The sequence below is a fragment of the Solanum lycopersicum genome, chromosome 1, assembly GCF_036512215.1.
Source record: "Solanum lycopersicum chromosome 1, SLM_r2.1".
NCBI classification, from domain to species: Eukaryota; Viridiplantae; Streptophyta; class Magnoliopsida; order Solanales; family Solanaceae; genus Solanum; species Solanum lycopersicum.
In genome coordinates, this window is record NC_090800.1 from 68,154,602 (window position 1) to 68,176,028 (window position 21,427).

At 38.3% G+C, this 21,427-nt stretch overlaps 4 protein-coding genes across 4 annotated transcripts; 1 reads left to right on the forward strand and 3 right to left on the reverse strand.

Moving 5' to 3' along the window:
* LOC101267159 (protein DEHYDRATION-INDUCED 19 homolog 4) lies at nt 1–5,114 on the forward strand. Its single transcript, XM_004229232.5, has 5 exons — nt 1–473; nt 965–1,107; nt 3,827–3,904; nt 4,090–4,349; nt 4,806–5,114. Exons 1-5 carry the CDS (start codon nt 410–412, stop codon nt 4,912–4,914), a joined length of 654 nt encoding a protein of 217 aa, XP_004229280.1. The 5' UTR covers nt 1–409; the 3' UTR covers nt 4,915–5,114.
* Nucleotides 5,115–5,696: 582 nt separating this feature from the next.
* Nucleotides 5,697–9,821, reverse strand: LOC101266863 (uncharacterized). The gene is made up of 6 exons (XM_004229231.5): nt 9,072–9,821; nt 8,195–8,406; nt 6,868–7,153; nt 6,693–6,778; nt 6,507–6,601; nt 5,697–6,398 (listed from the first exon to the last, which is right to left on the reverse strand). Exons 1-6 carry the CDS (start codon nt 9,303–9,305, stop codon nt 6,136–6,138), a joined length of 1,176 nt encoding a protein of 391 aa, XP_004229279.1. The 5' UTR covers nt 9,306–9,821; the 3' UTR covers nt 5,697–6,135.
* A 3,311-nt stretch (nt 9,822–13,132) lies between these two features.
* On the reverse strand, nt 13,133–20,414 carry LOC138348773 (uncharacterized). The gene is made up of 2 exons (XM_069298351.1): nt 19,826–20,414; nt 13,133–13,198 (listed from the first exon to the last, which is right to left on the reverse strand). Exons 1-2 carry the CDS (start codon nt 20,412–20,414, stop codon nt 13,176–13,178), a joined length of 612 nt encoding a protein of 203 aa, XP_069154452.1. The 3' UTR covers nt 13,133–13,175.
* A 56-nt stretch (nt 20,415–20,470) lies between these two features.
* LOC138345577 (uncharacterized) lies at nt 20,471–21,130 on the reverse strand. Its single transcript, XM_069294735.1, has one exon. The coding sequence runs from the start codon at nt 21,128–21,130 to the stop codon at nt 20,471–20,473; it is 660 nt and encodes a 219-aa protein (XP_069150836.1).
* Between the last annotated feature and the right edge of the window lie 297 nt (nt 21,131–21,427).

Genomic DNA, 21,427 nt, shown 5'->3' on the forward strand with positions numbered 1-21,427 from the left:
ACCTACTTAAACTAGCTTAGAAAATATTCTCTCGTAAATTTTTTTTTATTTGGACCACACTACATAAGTCGGTCCAAAAGTGAAAGGTATGATCAATCGTGCAATAAAGTTGAAGTTTTCAGGCTTGTTGTTGTTCATGTATAAACTCCAATCCAAAGTAGCGTGAAATTTGGTGGAGGCTTGCTATTGCCTAATGTTCTTTCTCCTCCCTATTTCCAGGAAACTTCACAACCCCTTTTTTGGCCTCATCTTTTTGGGTCCTAATTCTTGATTTTATTATCTGAATCTGGCTGTTCCATTCATACAAACAAAAACAAAAAAAGGTTTCATCTTTGAGCTAGCTAAAGGGGTACAAAGATTATTTTTTTTTAAAAAAAATTCTAAAGATTTTGAGTCTGAAATATTTATAATGGATTCAGATTCTTGGAATCGTATATTTACTTCTTCTTCAAGGCGTTACCAACCTCGATCAGGTACTATTATTATCTTCTTTATGGCTTTGTTTCTTGAGGTAAAATTAAGGAATTTGCATTTTCCATTTGCTTTTCTCATAGCTTGTAGTTTTATTTAGAATGTAGTTTGATTTGTTGTTTATTGGCGAACAAATGAAGATAAGATAATCCTGAGGTGGGGTTTTGTGGAGTAGGTTTCCTTACCTGAAAATTGAGATGAACAAGTTATACATTTGCTTTTGTGGGTTTGGGTTATTCTCAGTAGTGGAAATAAAAAGGTACTTTATATTTGCAGTTATTGGGTTTTGGTTATATCTTACTCAGAAATGTGAAGGTTATATTTTTGTTTTATCAACTCTTATCCCTCCAGACTCTGAATTGTCGTTTTGGGGATATGTGTCTTTTCCACGGGAAGATTAGTATGGGGAGAGGTTTTGGGTAAAATATGGTTGGTAATGGTAATTCATTGCTTTTCTTGTTTGGTGGAAGTGAATTTTTGGTGTGTTTTGCAGAAATCCGTAACTTAGGAGAGGAGTATGATGGTGAAGACGAGACGAGGCCAGAGTTTCTCTGTCCTTTCTGTGCGGAGGATTTTGATATTGTTGGACTATGTTGTCATATAGATGATGAACATGCTGTTGAGGCTAAGAATGGGGTACAGTATCTCTACAACTAGTACTTCTTTCCCAATTTGTTTTCATTAGTTATTATGCTCAAGTTTTTAAAACCAAGGGGGGCCATCATAGAACCTTCCTTTCTTCTTACAAGGATTGTCATAAAACCTGTCTAATTAGTTGTGCCGTTTTACAGTGACCTTATTCAGGAATTGGTTTTTCATTTTCCTCTCTTGCTACTCTTCCTGTGAACCCAATACGTTTATGAGAAGAAGCATTAGCTATCAAATATGACCTTCATTTTATGATATGTTACTTTATCTTTAATGCTTTACCTGTGTTTATGCCTATAGAGACTGCTTCAACTTAAAAATTCGAAGCAGTGAATTGTGTGAAGCTTTGAACTTGAAATTTCACAGTAGTGAAGTGAAATAGTTTTCTGTTCCCCTTAGCTGTGTGTTAAAAAATATAGTTGTTGGGTTCTCTCCTGCAAATTATGGAGATGTATAAATTTGTAATTTATTCACCACAATATCACCAAATTATCAGAAGCATTATGTGTAAGTAGCACTGGTGCTACATTGCACAGTGTTTTGGCTGATCACCTGCTCCCCTCCCCTTGTTCAATTTTAAAGATAAATTTCTATAATATCTGGATCAACCATGAAGCTGAGTGATAAGAATCTATCTTCACAAACTTGTGGAAGTTCCACTTAAATTGATTGAGCTACTAGTCACTGGACAACACTCCCAGCAGAAGTGGAAGAAGAGAAAAAAGTGAGGTGTGGCAATTTTTTTTGAAATGTGAGCTGCTAATGTCTTTTCATTCTTCTAGTAATTGTGATTGTTCATACAATACTAGTAGAATTAGAAAAAATATAGAAAGGTCCTCTACTTGTTTCTCCCCCAACTCCTTCTTCTTTTGTTTAATTGATAGACATCATTCCCTTCTTCTCTGAAAAAAAAAAAGGTAAACAAATGATTTTTCTCTGACCCGTTTCTAAATTTCTGCTTTTCAACTTTTGGAGCTTCCGGTTTGTGGTAATATTGAACGAATGGAACGTTAACCTTTAGCATTTCTGACTTCTTGCAATCATTTGAGTACTAGCAAACCTTGAAATGAATGTTTTATATCTGTTAGTTGATAGTCAACTTCACTTTCAATAAATTTAAGTGTCAGATGAATTTGGGATTTAGGGCCCAAGTTACGGGGTATATGAAGACTTTACATCTAATGTTTAGTCTCAACTTAATGAATATATAGTATTTACATGGTAACACCTTTTTTTTCCAGCTCCATGTTATTCATTATCATATCTGAGTCAAGGTTCTCCATTCTATCTTGTTTTTTTCCTTGACAATTCCTGATTGCAGAACCACACCCTCATTGTTCTCTCTTGACGTAGGAGAGGTAGCAATTATGTTGATAGGAGGAATGAGGAGGCTATAGCCTACAGCGGGGAGGGGGGATTTATTCACTTTTGGGAGGTTGTGCACACCATTCACCCTCTCGTTGAGATAAAGAATAAGGGGAAATTTGAAACAATATTCTGGTTGGATACCTCTTGTTTACTTCTTCAGTCAGTTTTATCTCTTTTTTTGATACATGGTAGTGACTCCCAGGACTTTGGTCTAGTATTGGTTAGACTTATGTCACGGCTTTAAATCTTGCTTTATACAAATGCCTCATATTTAGGTGGAGAATGGTAGAGCAACGACTCATACACTAGAGAGTTTCAAACTGTGCGCCGATAGCTCTCAGAGATTTCTTGATTATAAATAAAAGAATGATTTTGTAGCTTTGCTACTCTTCGTCAATTTGTAAATCTCCAGTTCCTGCTAATGGTTTTTATTGCTGTGTTATTGTTAATGGATTTTTATCTTAAAATACATGTATATTTAGTTTCCTTGTCCATGTTCATAAATTTTTCAATACTATAAGGGTCGGCTAATGGAAAAGTGTCTTGTCTGCTGACTATATGGTTGAAAAAACTGTGTAGTTCACTAACCAGAAAATGGAAAAAATATTCAGTCACTTAAGTGAGCTAAGACCTAAGGTGCTCGGGCCACTCCCAGAAGAATGCAAAGTGTATTTTGTGTATCAGTGTCTAAGGTTCAAAAAGTTACTTGTTTGGATTGTGACTTATGATTTGCGGCTTTCATGAATATATGCTGAATAGCGATTCTTGTAGAATCAGATAGGGATTTTGATGTGCTGCCAAATCTATAACCAATTCTTCGCCAGCACTTGCTAAGTAGCAAATTAATTATTTCTTTTTTCCAATTCTCTTTTTTGAGGAAAAAAATGTCACTCAACTCAAACAGTAGTTCTTGTATTTTAGGGATTGTATCTGAAAATGTTACGCAGATTAGTTTCAGAACGGTAGTTTTTCAACGAACAAAATCTATTTCATGTGTTCTCTAAATTATGTTTAGTTTCTTTCTTGTTACTTTCTGTATTGACAAAGATACTGTGCTTTTTACATGTGACCTTTTTTTTTAGTCGAAAACTCAGCATCATTAACATGAGTATTATATTAAAGCTTAAAACTAGAAATTTAGATTTTGATTATACGGGCAAGAATTAGATAGAGAGTTTCTACTATTGCTGATAAAATCTGGATATCTGAATACTTTATGCTACTAGCTTGTCAGTTGCATCTCTGGCAAGTGATCAGAGTGTTGAGTGTTGACTGTTGAAGAGCACCAACCATTTTATCAAGATTTTTGTGATGTTAGATAACATGTCATTATATGCAGATATGCCCGGTTTGTGCAAAAAGGGTTGGAACGGATTTGGTTGGTCATATTACTCAGCAACATGGAAACATTTTGAAGGTATCCTTTTTTATTATCTTTCATCAGTTATTTTCATGAGCTTTGATCTTGGGAACTCTTTTTGGTTTGCTTCAGTACCAAAATGTGCATCATATCAGAATTCTTTTAAAGCTTTAGTGTCAGTTTTCTCTTAGCTTTACTATTGACCTACAGATTCATGGTATGTATCATTGACTGCATTACAGGTGCAGCGCAGGAGAAGATTTCGAAGAGGTGGTACTTCAGCTCTCTCTATTTTAAGAAGAGAGCTAAGGGAAGGGAGTTTGCAGTCCATCCTGGGGGGATCCTCTCGTTTGGTTTCTCCCTCCACTACAGATCCAGATCCATTGTTATCTTCATTTATTCACAATACAACTTTGGCTAATGAAATTCCTGATGTTCAACCTTTATCTTCTATTAAGCAAAGCTCAAAAAAAGAAAGCACTCTTGAGAACTCATCTGAAAGGTAAGGGACACCCTCACTACTTTTGTTTCTATATTTCTTTTTAATTTTCTTCCTCTCAAATGCCTTTTCCTATGTGTATTACCGTAGTTCCTTAGAGTTTCTTGGTTCGTGTCTCTTTGATTTTATGTTTGAGTGGCAAACCTGATTAGACCTTATCTCGCTGATTGCATAGATATGCAAATTTAATGAGCTATTACAAAATACATACATCATCTACATGTTTGTATGCTAGTTTTTCTCTTCTGTTTGTGCGTGTCTCTTCTGTACATACATGTCGTCGTTTTCCTTGGGGGGAGGTTGTCAGCTGTAGAAGTTGCTCATCATTGTGTATATATATACACACACATATATGGCAGTGGGCTTCTGTTTAGTAGGATTTTGTTTTTGGACTCCTGTTTGGTCCTGTTTGTATTCAGCTGTGTCTTGAGTTTTTGATTTTGTTGTTGTTTTGAACAGAACTGTTGAGCGATCTCCGCTATCTGACAAAGACCAAGAGGAGAAGGCCAGGAAGAGTAAGTTTGTGCAAGGGCTACTGCTATCTACCTTTCTTGAAGATGACATCTAAATGCGAAGAGGATAATGTTAGCATGGATAGAGAAAGGAAGAGGATGCTGCCATTTTGTGTAGTAGTTAGGGGGGGAAGAGGAAACTCGTAAAAGTCCTACTTATGTGTATAATATTAAAGACTACACTAGTTTTCCATCTTCAATGTAGCAACATGCTAAAATACATATTCCAATTTTAATTGTGGGAAGCAACACGAAACATATGAGTGTATAGCTAGTTTCACTAAAATGAAGCAGCCAGCGAAATGGCATTGGCATGCACTCCACTGGCTATGTCTATCAAGGGAAACAAAGTTACAGAAAAGGTTGGACATTCTAAAGTTATCGAATCTTCTGATGTAACCAAACATTTGTTGGCCACCAGTAATCTTCACGTTACAGGACTGTGATAGGCGATATAAAAGATATGCTGGTGGCTAACCAACTCCGCTTTCTAGTGAAGTTAATCGTGGCTCAAAGATGAAGATGTTGGGAGGATTGGATAGACTTGAGGACCCATTTGATGTACTTTGCTTCTCAGATATATGATTCCAGAAATCATGAATGATACAATATTTGAAGCAAACGGCCAAATATCATTTGAAAACATTTCATGACAAATAAAATTACAAACCTGTCATTTCATAAATCGTAAACTACATTTGACTCTTTATCTATATCATATAATAAATAAATATACGTATAAGTTGATACACTGAGAAAGGTTGATCTGGCATGTCTTTTTTAATCAGAAGCCATCCTCTATTCAGTCGGATACACAGTCCGACTCTGAAAAACATAGTTATATACAAAGTCATAAACTGTAAGGTGATATTATATTAGAGGGTATTACAGACCATTCATTTATACACAAAATACAGAAAATCAACCTATTTCTCAATCAACATTAACTTGAGTGTAAGTCGAAATAGAGCAAGCTTGACAAAGAGACTGTCATCAGAACATCATATCCAGGAACTCACTGTTCATTGAGGAAGCTCCAATGTATACAAGGTGTGCTATAGGAAACAGTGAAGATGCTAACCTTCACAGTCACTCTTGACCCTCTACCAGGTACCTTACCACTCACGCATCTAACCGTAACTAATAAAAGTACAAAAGCTTGTATTGTGTAAACAGAAGGCTACTTTCAAGTCAAGTTTTGCTATACCCAGTGACAAGCTTGTACAGCCGGACGAGCATCTCAGGATGTTATGCTTAAAAGAAAATTAAGACAAGCTTCACCTTCGATACGAATTATGCGACTCAAAAAAACTATAGTCAGGGTGATTAACTTGCAAAAGCCGGAGCCAATTGCCAGCAGCTCGTAACAGAGAGTTGGCCTTCTGACATTCATTAACTCCATCAGGGAACCAAAATGATAGTTGGAATTTGTACGAGGCCAGGCCAAAGATTGGGAGAGGCAGCTTGGCGGACATACCAGCATCAATGATGCCTTTACTAGTAGTTGTGCCATGCTGTTGAGGCCAGTCAGTCCTAGGAACTGCATAAGTGTAAGCAATACATAATCAGCAATTTCAAGAACCATCAACTGGCTTGTTTTGACATTAAATTGATCAGAAATAGAGAAGAAACAGGATGAAAGACATACCACCACCAGAAGGTGTTGAGAGGGAATGGTATGTCAAAAAGCAAGCGTCAAGATTTTGCAATGTTGGTCCTGTTGGTATCCTATAAATGGGATACCTTCATAATGGAAAGGAAAAAACAATTTAGTATCATCCCGTGAATTTACACAAGAATATTTGTTCAGTCAAGGCTGAAAGGAGAATCATACCAAGCCACAGAAATCCAACTTGCAGCAGTCAGATCACAGCTCTTATATGTCTTCAGTTCTGGAAATTTAGATGCAAGGCCTGAAATCTGCAGTTGTAAAGGGCAAAAGAATGTAAATGCTATGCCACAGAAAAAATGAAGACAGACAAACTTCTGTTTGGAGATAAAAGACTTGCCTTATCAGCTAAAGGTTCACGACCATATGGTTGATTCCGCTCAAAGTACTCAAATACAAGGAGACCAGGACTCCCCATCTCATTCTCATCTCCTGAAGATTCTAACGGATCCTTCTTTAGGGAGAGATGCTTGATTCCATCAATAGTTGATGCAGCTATATTCTGCTGATTCCAACTTCCGTGAACTTTATTGGCTATCCTTGAAGCTCCAGCTCCGTATTCACTACTGTCATCACTACTTGTTGTCTCCTTGAGAGAGTCAGCATCACTTTCTTCACCAGGTCTCCTGGAAAAATTCAAGCCCAAGATTGTTATTTGAAAGAAATGCAGCTAATGCATACCAGTTATCCACAAGCAAAGGCACCAATCAATTGAAGTGAACTAACTTTTAAGAGAACATATCAGTCTGTATAATTCAATTATTAAAGAAGATTGCTCTTACTTCAACCTACTCTTCACTTGGTAGGTGAGATGAGCAGCACAATTGAAACATTAATAGCCCTGAGGCATTCTTTTTTACCTCCTTCTTCAAGCAAGAACTTCAAAGAAGTGAAGGGCCAAGCATATAATCAAAAACAGAATTCAACTTTTAAGGACAATACATGCATATCTGATGCCACACGTTGCGCCGGTGCAAGGCCATATCTATAAGACTTCATAACCCTGTTGAATATGTTCACTCGAACATTTTTTAAGGACACTCTCACTGCAATATATGAGCTCAGACTTCATTTATGAAAAATCTGAGGTGCTTCAATAACAAAACTTATAATTGAGAATATGGTTTCCATTACCAACCATAAAAAACCTATATCCTACGATATAACACATGGAAGAAGGTGCAAACTTCAACCTTGATTGAGTGGCAGGGCAGGCACATGAGGTACATATATCTACTTCTCATTACTCTTGGGCTTTTACAGAATGAATCACATTCAAGCTTAGAAAAGAAAATAAAATAAAAATTACACATTAACAAACCCCAAGCTAACCAGAATCAATCACCATCCTTACAACTGAAGTGAAATTAAATCACCATCCTTACAACTGAAGTGAAATTTACAAGGACAATTGTGATTCAGCCAGAACTGGTAACATTTATCACATAAGTTCTGGTAAGGTGGTTTACATATATTAAATAATGGGGAATGCATCTTTACTTTAAACAGTAACAACAAACCAGAAACATTATTCTCGAAAAATTTTCATCAATTCTTTCAGTGTCACCCAAACAGCCACACATGAGTTCATTCAAAGACCGATATGCATGAAATATAACTGGTTTTATCATCTGCAAATAGGCAGAAAGTGCACATAACAAGCTCACCTCTGCTTGATAGAGGGCCTCGAAGGGTCTGTATAAAGTTGAATCCCAGACAAATATGGTACATAATACTGGACAACACAATCACTCTGATTTAAAACCAGAGGAACTCCTGCTCCATATGCACTCCATTCCCCAAAAGACTCCCAAAGGTCACCCAAGATGAAGTATGGATGGGAATCATTGTCAAGATTCCTCATCCCTCTCATGATTGTCTGCAGATATGCAAATGCATCGGATTAACTTGAGTATCAGGAGATCAAAGCATTCAAACTGACTTTCCACAAACTTCTGCTTTGTTGCAATATGAATAAGCACCGAACAAATGAGATCAGATCTTAATTATACGATGCACATTCAAATAACCAAGAGAAGGAGACAATTGCTGAGCCATTATTCACTTGTATGATTAAGGAAGAAATGAGCATAAAATCAGCAGAAATCTGTCTTTTCATAAACACATTATACAACCAGGTCTTCCATGCAAATGGGAGAAGCGAGTAGCAAACCATTGCATTCCAACACCTGATCCATTCTTATAGTTTACACACACAACACGACCAAGTATCTAAAAAAAGGCATATGCACAAGTCATAACCACATGAAACTAGGTGAAGTTCCTTTAGTTACCAATGGTAGGTCTAGTTTCTAAGAATATTGTCTATCCGGTAGAAGCAGGATTCACAGTTACAAATTGGCCCAATATAGGAGAAACAGATTACACAGTTTACAGTTCTTCTCATTGACATTGTCATAATAAAAACACTGAAAACCTAAAATGCAGCAACTTTTACAACAAGACATAGTTTCCCCAACATCTATAACTCAATGCCCAATAGGATAAGATTAAATATCAATGCAGAAATAAAAGAAGTGATACCTTGGGAAAAACTTGAGCGGGAACCTTAGGAGTGGTATGTTCCAAGAAGCGATCGAAATTGGTTAAATTCTCAATTCGAATGGATGAAAACGACGTCGTTGAGGATGCTCCATCATCAGACTCAGTTCGACTCCCCGCTTCAATTCTTGACTTGGCTTGCATTTTTTGCTGCTTCCTCATAGCCGGTGGGCTATAAAACCGATCATCTCCAACCTTTCTCCGATTTGCAGCCATTTTAGAGGGGGAAAGATTTTCAAAAGACCCAAAAAGGAAAATGGATCCGTAAAGATCCTAAAAGTCAAAAGAAGTTTGAGTGTTTGGTATAATGAAGTAGTGTAGAGTGTAGGTATTGGAAAAATTGGGGCAAAGTTTAGGGCTTTTTGGTTAAAGGGTTTAAGGGAGATTTAGGGTGATGAAGTTTTTTAGGGTTTTTGAAGATAAATGGGTTTGTTAATGGTGGAGGGGAGAAGGAGACGCGAAGAGTCGAGGCTGAAAAAAGGGTTGAAAATGAAGGTCTACCTTTGGTTCCATGGACCATGTTCTACACAATTCAAGAATAAAGAAAAATTTACATCACTACATTGCAAATGGTGGGTTGCATCAAATTCCAAAGCTTTAGATATAAATTTGAATAGGTAAAAATGGGTTAACATAAGATGGATAATAATTATGTAACTATATCAACATCATTACCATAAATACTATAATTATCTCTAATAATTCAAAAGAATTATCCTTAGTACCACTTTTAATATTTCCATCCTATATTTTAAAAGTTTTAATTAGATACACAAATCTCTTAAATAAAAAATTGAATAAATATTTTAAATCTAAACTTCTTAATTAATGGTCCATTAACAAGTCAAATTCTCCTTCTTTTTCCCTTCTGTCGTTTCCTTCATAGTCACGTCCACTAACCATCCTTCTTCTTTAATTTATCTTCTTTTTTTTCTTCCTTCATCCTCTCAATACATGTTTGTATGTTTAAATCAGCATTATACATATAGGTTTGTTTCTATTATTTTATTGTTCATATGTATTCTGATTTTGTATCTGAGTTAGAGTTTATAATGTTCTAAAGTTCAATTTTTTTAAAAATTACAAATTAGGTTTTATATTTATTGATTTTATTATTTATCAATCATTTTAATGGTTGAATATTTTCAAACGTTACGCCCCGAGCCTACACCCTCGACATGGCCAGCATCCAAAGACCATTGCTGGCCTTGAGCGAACCCTTAGCTTGACTTGCTTAACTTAGCGGAAGACTTGCTTAATGATAAAGCAAGAACATTCTCATAAATAACTTAAATTAATTGTTTTGGCCAAAATGGCACTTAAGTCTCAAAATAAAATATCTGTAAATAAAGAGATTCAACTGAACTAAATGACTGACTATCCGTCTATGAAGCCTCTAAAAATATTCTGATGAATGTTAGGACATACCCCCACAACATTATGTAATTGAAAGACTGGAAAGCATATAAAAGGATCCTCCAGAATGCAAGGAGGCTCACCAGTGACTCTAAGTGCTCAAACTGGATCAACGAGGCGCTGGATGCTGATTCATGCGTCTGCATCATAAGACGATGCAGGCCAACTAACATCAGTACATTGAATGTGCGAGTATGTGAGTTGGAATGCTAAACAACAACTTAAGCTTTATGAGAATAAGTTGAACTTACCTTGTCTCTGCTCAACTCAAGAAATACTCAAACTCAATGTATGTATATAAAGCAATCTAAAAGACATGCGATATATATATAAAGCTTGTAAAACAACTTAGTTCATTAAAGAAAATGCAATAGCAAACTCAACTTTACTTTTATATGAAAGTAATATAATTCTGTGGGAGATTCTCTAACTGGCAATCACCACTACGAGTCTAAGTGGTGATACAGCGTCTTACCCATGCTGCCTGAACTGTCTAATACTTTATCAGTGCATAGAACTCCTTAACTTAGTGGATCCACTAGTTTAACTTACGTGATCATCTAAAAAGTATGACATGTTAATACCTAGGGGATACATGATTTGCATGGGGACTTGAGTTAATATGAATTCTTATCCCCACATCGGTGCTCAATACTAATCCCAAAATATATTTTAGCTCATGCTTTTAAAATAGCTTCCTTTCTTTATGTTAAGATAATTTGCTCAACACTTTAACTTTAAAAAGCTCTCTTGGAATCAATGTTCAATTTTCTTGTTCAAAACTCTTTTGGAGAAATCGTAGTTCCCTCTTAACTACAATGTGAAAATATTTCTAAACTCTCTAAGAAATACTTAGTTCTCTTATAGTTTTTGGGGAAATGAGTTCAACTATTTACTCTTTGCTTGGCTTGAAACTTCTGATCTTAATCAACTCTTTAGGTAATACTTAGTTCCCTTATACTTCTTCGAAGGAAAAACTTCAACTTTTACTCTTTCTTCAACTTGAAACGTGAGCCTTAAAACAAAGTTAAAAAATATTAAATTAGAAAATTTTAAGAAACTTTACCTTGACTTACTTCTTAATCTTTTTAACTTAACTCTTAGCTTCTTAGACTTTGATCTTAACTTTTCTTGAATTGGATTATAGATTTAAGGTTCATGATTTCATGTTTGTGGATGATTTTATGATGTTTAGATGTACCTTAAAGTGTTGGAATCAACTAGAAATTGTAGGTACATCACTTAGGAACTAGTACGAAAAGAAGGGGCAAAATGGGGTCTCCAGGCGTCCGTGGCACTCTAAGGGGCGCGAAGCGCCAGAGCCTGACGGACAGAATCTATCTTGAGGGGCTCTAGCTGGCGCGGCACGCCAGAGCCTGACGGACAGAGACTGTCCGGAAGGGCTTTGGTTGGCACTGTGTCCTAGGGCTTGTCAGAAGGAATTTTCATCTTTTCTTCTCCGTTTTCAACTCTAAATCTTCTAAACTTCCATGGATCTTTCTTCAATCACTTAGGATCACTAATAACCTCTATACCCAATAGATTAGACCCGTAAAACAATCCGGAAACACAACTAAAGGCATACTACAACTCAACCAACAAGAATTCAACCATTGTTCTTCAAGAACTTCAATGTTCATCATTCGAACTACTCGAAATTCGTTGAATTAAACAATTTGGTGTGTGGGTGAACTAACCCAACACAGAAAGATCTCACATACCTTAATAGGGATAACCCCTGATAAATTTGACTCGACGATCTTGGCGTTCTTCATGAATTCTTGGTCTTCCTCCCTTCTCCTTCTTCTCTTTTCTCCCAAGCCCTAAGCGTGAATAACTTTTCTAAAACTGAATTAAGGATTAGTTTTACCCCCAATAAACCCTTAAAACGAATTAGGAAATAGATGGGTGAAAAGACAAGTTTGTCCTTACTAAAATGTGAAATTTGGTCTTTCTTACTTCAACAACCCAACTTTCGAAAGACATATCTCCCTTATACGATATTAAATCGTGCAAACCCGGCTTCATTGGAAAGATCTTTCCAACCATATAAAGATTTAACTCTAATTTATCCTGAGCTAGAAGTTATGGTTGTTTGAAAATGACCAAAAATTACGTTTTGAACTTAGGAAATTTTTCAGATTTTTCCTATTCTTTCTATAAATGATAGATTTTAGTTTCATAGATTATTCTTGGCTATTACAAACTACGAGATGTTACATCAAAATCAGATGATTTGTCACGACCAGAATCTAGACCCCAGATGAGACTGGCGTCGTTGACCTCTCAGAGGTCGTAGACAAGCCTGCTTACGTCATTCTTACTTTACATAGATTAATTTTAGCGGAAAATTTGAAATTTTTGATTCTTTAATCATACTTGCTGAACATTCTTAACATTTCGTAATCGTTCATCATCAACCATCTAACATTTAAGAGATAAGCAACTGAAAGAAATAATTCATTAAGTATTAATTGTATATCAGCCAAAATAGCACCAATACAAAGTTTGAACCAAAACAGGAAAGAAACGCTAGTGGAATATGCTCCACTAGCTCAACTCTAAAACTACGCTAGAATGTAAAACAGTAGCATCCTCGAAAGCATGAGGACCTACCAAATTCCGGATGAATACTGATGTCCGGATAGCTGCGACAACGAACCTGTAGCTCTAGCGTCCACCTGTGCCTGCACCTAAAAGTAGATGTTCGTATGGAATTAGTACACACTTGTACTAAGTATGAGTATATGCAAGTACACACCAGGGACATGCATGAGAAAGAATAGCTCTTTCCTAACAACATGATTTTTGGAAGTCAAGTCAGTGGACTTGCCAAATTGAGATTGGGAAAGTTACGCCATGAGAGTGACATGCATCATTATAATTATCGTATGACACACAAAACATAACATATTCATATAACACATAACATATAATACATACTTTCTTTCATATTATTCATTCGTATACCATGAGACCTTATTATCATAGACTTAACTTTAAGACTTTCCAAAATGAGGGCTCAACATATGGGACCTCAACTAGGGAGCCTTCTTTAGCGAACACAGAGTCTGCTTCACTCATTCATTCGTATTTCATTTCAATTCATTCATAGGCCAGTGCGAACACCAGCTATACCTAGGATGTAGTTTAAGACTTTCATCGGGTTTGCTGTGCAATGATCAGGAATGACCTAATGTCATTACCTGAATCTAGATCACCTCTTGATTATCCTATCCTAACACCTTCGGTATCATTCATTTCTTTATATGATTCATTTGAGGCTGGCCTCATTCATTCATTGGGAACTTTAACTTTAACCGACATAGATCATGTGAGCATCATGAAATCCAGTGTCTTCCCCACACCGAAAAGAGGTGGAATCACCGGCCAAAGCGATTCAATAACATGCTAGCGTATATGGGAATTTAACCCCGCCAGATCCCTATAGTGGCAATATAGGTTCAAAGACTAGGAGATGTATGGAGACCCATACCCGGCAAGCCGGACAGTCTCATCTCATGAGAATTACGTGAACCTCCGCCCTTCCCGAAAGAAGGCATCACCACTCATAGCTAGCCTATCGGTGCTCGGTATAAAGTTCCATTACATTCAACTCATACATCATAGAAGTTTGCTTCTAGTATGAGGACATCATAGCTCAATATATGATTTCTCATCTCATCATTAGTATTAAGTGTTTTAAACTCCATATTTTTATTAGAGTATTCATAGAGACTGGTCTCTTCATTGTCTTACACTCTCATTGGTGAGTATGTATCGGTAACATTTACTTAGGCTCATTTAAGATTGCTCTCATCATATGCATTAACCTCACATCATGATTGTCACCACATTCTTCATTTCATTACGTATATCTTAGGTTCACTTATTCTTGAACGTATGTTAAACTTATATATCTATACATACAAGCCATGAGGCTTCATTTATAGTTCGTTAAGTGAATTCTTGTTTTTCTAAGATTATGTATTACAAGACTTATGTATCTTGTATATATGCCAAGATCTTTGATTTTTGATCTAAGTAGATGACATTATTCTTGAATATTTCACTCACGTATGACTTATGTATCAATACGGAGGTTTGGACACGAGAACCCAAATTCTGAATTATTTGGATATCATTTATATTTTTCATTGATTTTAGTTCTAATATTCATAAATTTAGAACTCTAAGTTAAGTCTCAACATTTTCGTGAAATAATAAATTTTCTATTTTAATTAGAATTCTAATTTAAATTTCAATCATTTACATGAAAGAATAATTTTCTAATTTAATTAGAATTCCAATTTTAATCTCAATATTTACATAAAAGAATTAATATTCTATTTTTAATTAAAATTCTAAATTAAATCTCAATGTTTACATAACAGAATTAATTTTCCAACTTTAATTAGAATTTTAATTTACTATTATTATTATTTTTAATTAAATTCGCTTGAATAGGGAGGTTGTGGGTTCAAACCCCCACAGCCCCCCTTATTTTCCTCTTAATTTCGCTGGGAATGGAGGCTGTGAGGTGGTGGGTTCGAACCCCCACAGCCTCACCTTTATTCCCTTAATATTTTTATCCCCCCTTCAGCCCTGAGGTCGTGGGTTCGATCCCCACGCCTTGCATCCCCCTTTTTATATTTTTTTTTGTTGCGAACGGGGGTCGTGGGTTCGATCCCCGCCCCCAGCATCCCTTTTCTGTTTTTTTTTTCGCGAATGGGGGTCGCGGGTTCGATCCCCGCCCCCAACATTCCCTTTTTAAATCTTTTTTTTTTGTTAAGGCAACTGCAGGGAGGTCCTGGGTTCGATCCCTGCAGGCCTCAAAACGTTTTTTTTTTATTCTTTGACATCCAAAATTTCCAGATTCTTTTTAAACCTATTTCTAAGTTTTTGGAAATTTATTCCACTATTTTTCTGCACTTTTTCATCAAGTTTCACATTAGTTCTTAGGGAGATTTCATGGTTCATTCACTTCACTATGCTTCATCAAAATGAACATCACATTGCACACCCGTTTCACACATAAAATACATGATAAATAAACAACTTATATACCCCAAAACAATGCCTAAAACACTGCCCTATACACACCCATACATCAACTTTTTCCGGTCATATTTTGATGATCATTATCGCGATTTCCCGCACATAAACACATTCATATTTAATTTAAACACATCATTCATGCAAAAATCTAGCAGCACAACATACCCATCCTACAAATTCATTAGGGAGCTAAGGACAAGGACATACGAAGGGGAACAACCTTAGTTTCAAGAGTTTAAGAAACGTCCGAAAGAAAGTACTCTTGGAGAAAGAATTCCATGAGAGAAACCCATACCTTAATCGATGTTCAAACTTTAATGTTGCTGCCCGGAAAACTCCTCCAAACCACCCCCAATTCACTTCAAAGTATACCTCTCTCGACGAACCTCTCTTAGCCTTGACGTTTTGATTACTTTTTCTTTTGCTTAAAAATTTTTGTGAGTTCTTCAAACATGAAAACTGTTGATATTTTGGCAGAAATAATGTGAGGAAGATGGAGAACGTGAGAGAGGGAGTTAAGAAGCGTGAGAGAGAGAGGACTATTTGGATTAGGAGACTAATTCAAGAATTAGTCAAATAACACTTAAAATAAATAAATGCAAATCTGTTTTTTTGATTTATTTATTTATTTATTTATTCATTTAAAACGTGAAAGGACAATTACGCCCTTAAATACTTATTTATTCTTATTTATAAATTTTTTTTGAATCGTTACATTATCCCCCCCTTAGGAACATTCGTCCCCGAATGACACTACCGTTACACATCATAATGCCAATCAGATCAAAACTTAATTGCTATGTACAATCAGCCAATAGCAACAAATACGAAAAGATAAGGAACTATAGTCTTACGAGTAGGAAGCCTAACCTCAAGAGTTGAAAAGATGTGGATATCGGGATCTCATGTTGGCCTCAGCCTCCCACGTAGCACCCTAAACAAGATGGTTTCTCCACAATACCTTCACTGTGGCAATCTCCTTATCCCTCAGCCGCTTGACCTGTCTGTCTAAGATCTCAACAAGTATTTCCTCATAGGACAAGTCTTCACCAACCCCCAAACCTTCTACAGGTAGGATTGATGCTGGATCACCTAGGCACTTCTTCAACATAGAGACATGAAAGACTGGATGAACAGAAGCTAGCTCCGCAGGCAATGCTAACTCATAGGCCACCTCACCCACGCGCTGTAGGATCTCATATGGCCCCACATACCTCGGACTAAGCTTCCCTTTTCTACCAAATCGCATCACCCCTTTCATAGGCGATATCTTCAAGTAAACTTGGTCACCAACGTTAAATACTAAGGGTCGCTTTCGGTTGTCTGCGTATGACTTTTGTCGGCTGTAAGCAGTAGCCAACCTTTCCCTAATCATTCTAACTTTCTCCAAGGCCTCATGAATGATATCTGGACCCAAAATAGATGACTCTCCAACCTCGAACCACCCAACCAGAAATCTACACCTCCTACCATACAATGCCTCAAACGGTGTCATCCCAATGCTGGAGTGATAACTATTATTATACGAGAACTCTATCAAAGGTAGATGGTCATCCCAATTACCTCTAAAGTCAATCACACACGCTCTTAACATGTCCTCCAATGTCTGAATAGTGCGCTCTGCCTGCCCATCTGTCTGAGGATGAAAGGCAATGCTAAGTTTCACCTGCGTGCCTAAGCTTTTCTGGAAAGATCTCCAAAAATGCGAAGTAAACTGAGCTCCTCTATCTGAAATAATAGACAAAGGAATCCCATGCCATCTCACAATCTCATCAATGCAAAGTCTCGCGTAATCCTCGGCCCTGTAAGTAGACTTCACAGGGATAAAGTGGGCAGATTTAGTCAATCTGTCCACAACAACCCATATAGAGTCATGCTGCCTCCTAGTCCTCGGAAGACCAACTACGAAGTCCATATTAATGGCATCCCATTTCCAAGTCGGAACCTCAATAATCTGAGTCAGACCACCAGGCTTAAGATGCTCTGCCTTAACCTGCTGACAATTAGGACACTTAGCCACATAGTCTGCAATATCCTTCTTCATGCCATCCTACCAATAAATCTGCTTAAGATCATGATACATTTTTGTGGAACCTGGATGTATGGAATATCTGGAACCATGGGCCTCTGTAACAATCTTGGTCTGTAAATCATCTACATCTGGTACGCACAACCGGTTCTGGTATCTAAGTATGCCATCATCTCCCAAAGCAAAAGACGCATTCATTTTTAACAACACTGAGTCCTTCATCTCCATCAACACAAGATCGAGATGCTGACCCTTTTTGACTTCCACTATCAGGGATGATTCAGAACTAGGGTGAACTGAAACACCTCCACTAGTAGAGTCAACCAATCGCACACCCAGCCTGGCCAGTCTGTGTACCTCTTTCACTAGCTCCTTCTTCTCATCCTCAACGTGGGCTGTACTCCCATGCTCATCCTGCTCAAAGCATCAGCCACAACATTAGCCTTACCTGGATGATAGTGCACATTCATGTCATAATCCTTCAGTAGCTCCAACCATCTGCGTTGCCGTAGATTCAGCTCCCTCTACGTGAACACGTACTGGAGACTCTTATGATCCGTGAACACATCCACGTGTACTCCATACAGATAATGCCTCCATAACTTCAACGCAAACACCACAGCTGCCAACTCCAAGTCATGAGTGGGATAATTCTTTTCATGAACCTTGAGCTGTCTGGAAGCATAAGCTATCACCTTACCAGCCTGCATAAGAACACATCCCAAACCGACCCTAGATGCATCACAATAGACAGTGTAATTCTCGCCACTCTTAGGCAGAGTAAGCACCGGGGCTGAAGTGAGTCTGTCCTTGAGCTCCTGGAAACTCTTCTCACAAGTATCCGTCCATTCAAACTTGGATTTCTTCTTTGTCAAGGTTGTAAGTGGGGCAGCAATGGAAGAAAATCCCTCCACGAACCTGCGGTAGTAACCAGCCAATCCCAGAAAGCTACGGATATCGGTGGGTGTAAGAGGCTTTGGCCACTTCTTAACTGCTTCAGTCTTTTTGGGGTCCACTTCTACACCTTGATCGGACACAACATGGCCCAGGAAGGTCACTGATCTCAGCCAGAATTCACACTTGCTGAATTTGGCATACAACTGATGTTGTCTAAGTACCTGCAAAGTTAGTCTCAAATGCTGTTCATGCTCTTCCTTGGTCTTAGAGTAGATGAGGATGTCATCAATGAATACTATGATGAAAGAGTCAAGGTATTCACGGAAGACTCTGTTCATGAGGTCCATAAATGCAGCAGGTGCATTCGTGAGACCGAATGACATAACCAAGAACTCATAATGACCATAACGGGTACGAAAAGCTGTTTTTGGGACATCCCCATCCCTAACCCTAAGCTAATGATACCCTGAACGAAGATCAATCTTAGAGAAGAAACTAGACCCTTGGAGCTGATCGAACAAATCATCAATTCTGGGAAGTGGATACTTATTCTTTATAGTGACTTTGTTGAGCTGCCGATAATCGATACACAGTCTAAGGGTCCCATCCTTTTTCTTTACAAACAACACTGGAGCGCCCCAAGGGGATATGCTCGGCTGAATGAAACCCTTATCAGTGAGATCCTTTAACTGCAGCTTCAACTCCTTGAGTTCTGCTGGAGCCATTCTATAAGGAGGAATTGAGATTGGTTTAGTATCAGGTTCTAAGTCGATACCAAAGTCAATCTCTCGAAGGGGAGGGACTCCAGGCAAATCTTCAGGAAACACATCTAGGAATTCATTTACTACAGGCACCGAGTCTATGGAAGGAACATCATGATCTAAATCATTAACACTCACTAGATGACATAATAACCCTTTTGCCATCATTTTATTGGCCTTAAGATTTGAAATCAAGGGGTTAGGGCGAGTCGGATTGTACCCCTCCCAGACTAACTCTTCTTCATTAGGGAAACGAAACCTCACCACTCTACTACGACAGTCCAAGCAAGCATAATGGCTGTGAAGCCAGTCCATGCCAAGAATAATATCAAAATCATGCATGGGTAACTCAATCACGTTTGCACACATAGCCCTGCCACTCACAACTATTGGGTAATTCTGGTATACCCTATCAGCTTTCACATTGTCTCCTAAAGGCGTACTAACCACTATAGGATCATGCAGGACTTCAGGTAGTACTTTAAAAGTAAGGGCAAGTAGAGGAGTCACAAAGGAAAGTGTAGACCCTGGATCAAGTAAAGCATAAACAGAAGTTGAGAATACTTGCAGCATACCTGTGACCACATCAGCGGACTTCTCCTGCTCCTCCCTACCTTTCAAGGCATAAAATATGTTCCTCTTCGGAGGCTCGGCTGCTGCTGCATTATGTGGGGTAGGCCTAAGCTGAGCATTACCCCCAGCCTGACCTCTGTTCTGGGGACAGTCTATGACCATGTGTCCACTCTTACCACAACCGAAACAGGCATTAGTGCCCTGTCTACATTCTCCAAGGTGAGTTCGGCCACACTTAGTACAAGTCTTCCTTGGATGCTGCATCTCACCTCCTTTGCCCCTCTTGGGTTCGGGTCTGCCTCCTCTAGGCGTTGTATTTCTCTGAGGGTCAGAATTTCTAGCACTCTGTTGCCCCTTCTTGAATTTGGGCTGCTCGCGGACGCCAAAATTGTTTCTATGGCCTCCATGGCTGGGGCCTGCCTGATCTTGAGGCCTAGGCCTCCTAACATCACGTACACCTCTCCTCTTTCGACTGTCCTCTACCTGCTGGACATGCATCATTAATCTAGAAAGGTCCATATTATCATGGAGCATCGCAGCCCGACAATCCTCCTCCAGGTCTCCATTGATTCCTGTGAGGAATCTGCTCATCTCCTCCCTACTGGTAGAAACCAAGGGAGTAGCATACCTGGATAATTTCAACAAAGTTAAGTACTCTCATCATTCTTGTTATCAAATACTAAGGGAATTACATACCTTGATAACTTCACAAACTTCAGGGAATACTCTCTGACAGTCATGGATCCTTGCTTGAGGTTGATGAACTCCTCAACCTTGGCCTCTTTCATCTCTCTAGGGAAGAACCTTTCCAAAAATGCTGTCTTGAACAGCTCCCAGGTGACTGGCACCCCTCCTAGGACACGGCTATCTCGCCACATTTTGCACCAAGTCTGTGCAACATCTTTGAGCTGGTAGGAAGCCAACTCAGCCTTCTCAATATCAGTGGCCCCCATGGCCACCAGTATCTTATGCAACTCGTCTATAAATTCCTGAGGATCTTCTGAAGTCTTAGCCCCTGTGAAAATTGGAGGATTTATCCTCGTGAAGTCTCGCAGTCTGTCAGCTATGCTGCGAACCGGTGGGTTTTCCCTCAGAACATCCTGCCGATTGACTTGGGCAGTCATAGCTTGGGCCTGCATCGTGATGGCCTGTGCCATATGGGCTAGAGATGCCCTCACCTCCGCATCAGTCAACCCAGCTGGGTTCACTGGCATGGCCACTCCTTCAGCTGGAGCCTGGGGTGGATTCTGATTACCCCTAGCTGCTGCTGCTCCCGTCCTCAGACCCTTAGTTCCCCAAGTATTCATTCTCTGAAAACAACAAGGTTGATGTTAAACACGTTCGTAACACCAAGAATTCAAACATTAGGAAAAGCACAATAAGATCAGAAGAAGGGAAGTCTTTCCTACGCATCATGCAGTCTCTAATCCAGGATAGTGGTGCACTTCACTACCATGACTTAGAAACTACTCAATGTGGTTGATGTGAACTCATTATTCGAGGAATTTAACCTAGCGCTCTGATACCAACTTTGTCACGATCGGAATCTAGACCCCAGACGAGACTGGCGTCGTTGACCTCTCAGAGGTCGCAGACAAGCCTAC

What these genes read in the sequence shown, in the direction of transcription:
- LOC138348773 (XM_069298351.1), bottom strand. Translation starts at nt 20,414, where the DNA reads ATGAGCAGATTCCTCACAGGAATCAATGGAGACCTGGAGGAGGATTGT. An exon ending in GTCCGCTGATGTGGTCACAG is followed by an intron (nt 13,199 to 19,825) that starts GTATGCTGCAAG and finishes ATCTACTTTTAG; the next exon opens with GTGCAGGCACAGGTGGACGC.
- LOC101267159 (XM_004229232.5), top strand. Translation starts at nt 410, where the DNA reads ATGGATTCAGATTCTTGGAATCGTATATTTACTTCTTCTTCAAGGCGT. An exon ending in GCGTTACCAACCTCGATCAG is followed by an intron (nt 474 to 964) that starts GTACTATTATTA and finishes TGTGTTTTGCAG; the next exon opens with AAATCCGTAACTTAGGAGAG. An exon ending in AACATGGAAACATTTTGAAG is followed by an intron (nt 3,905 to 4,089) that starts GTATCCTTTTTT and finishes ACTGCATTACAG; the next exon opens with GTGCAGCGCAGGAGAAGATT.
- LOC138345577 (XM_069294735.1), bottom strand. Translation starts at nt 21,130, where the DNA reads ATGAATACTTGGGGAACTAAGGGTCTGAGGACGGGAGCAGCAGCAGCT.
- LOC101266863 (XM_004229231.5), bottom strand. Translation starts at nt 9,305, where the DNA reads ATGGCTGCAAATCGGAGAAAGGTTGGAGATGATCGGTTTTATAGCCCA. An exon ending in AGTTGGATTTCTGTGGCTTG is followed by an intron (nt 6,602 to 6,692) that starts GTATGATTCTCC and finishes TCCATTATGAAG; the next exon opens with GTATCCCATTTATAGGATAC. An exon ending in CTCAACACCTTCTGGTGGTG is followed by an intron (nt 6,399 to 6,506) that starts GTATGTCTTTCA and finishes ACACTTATGCAG; the next exon opens with TTCCTAGGACTGACTGGCCT.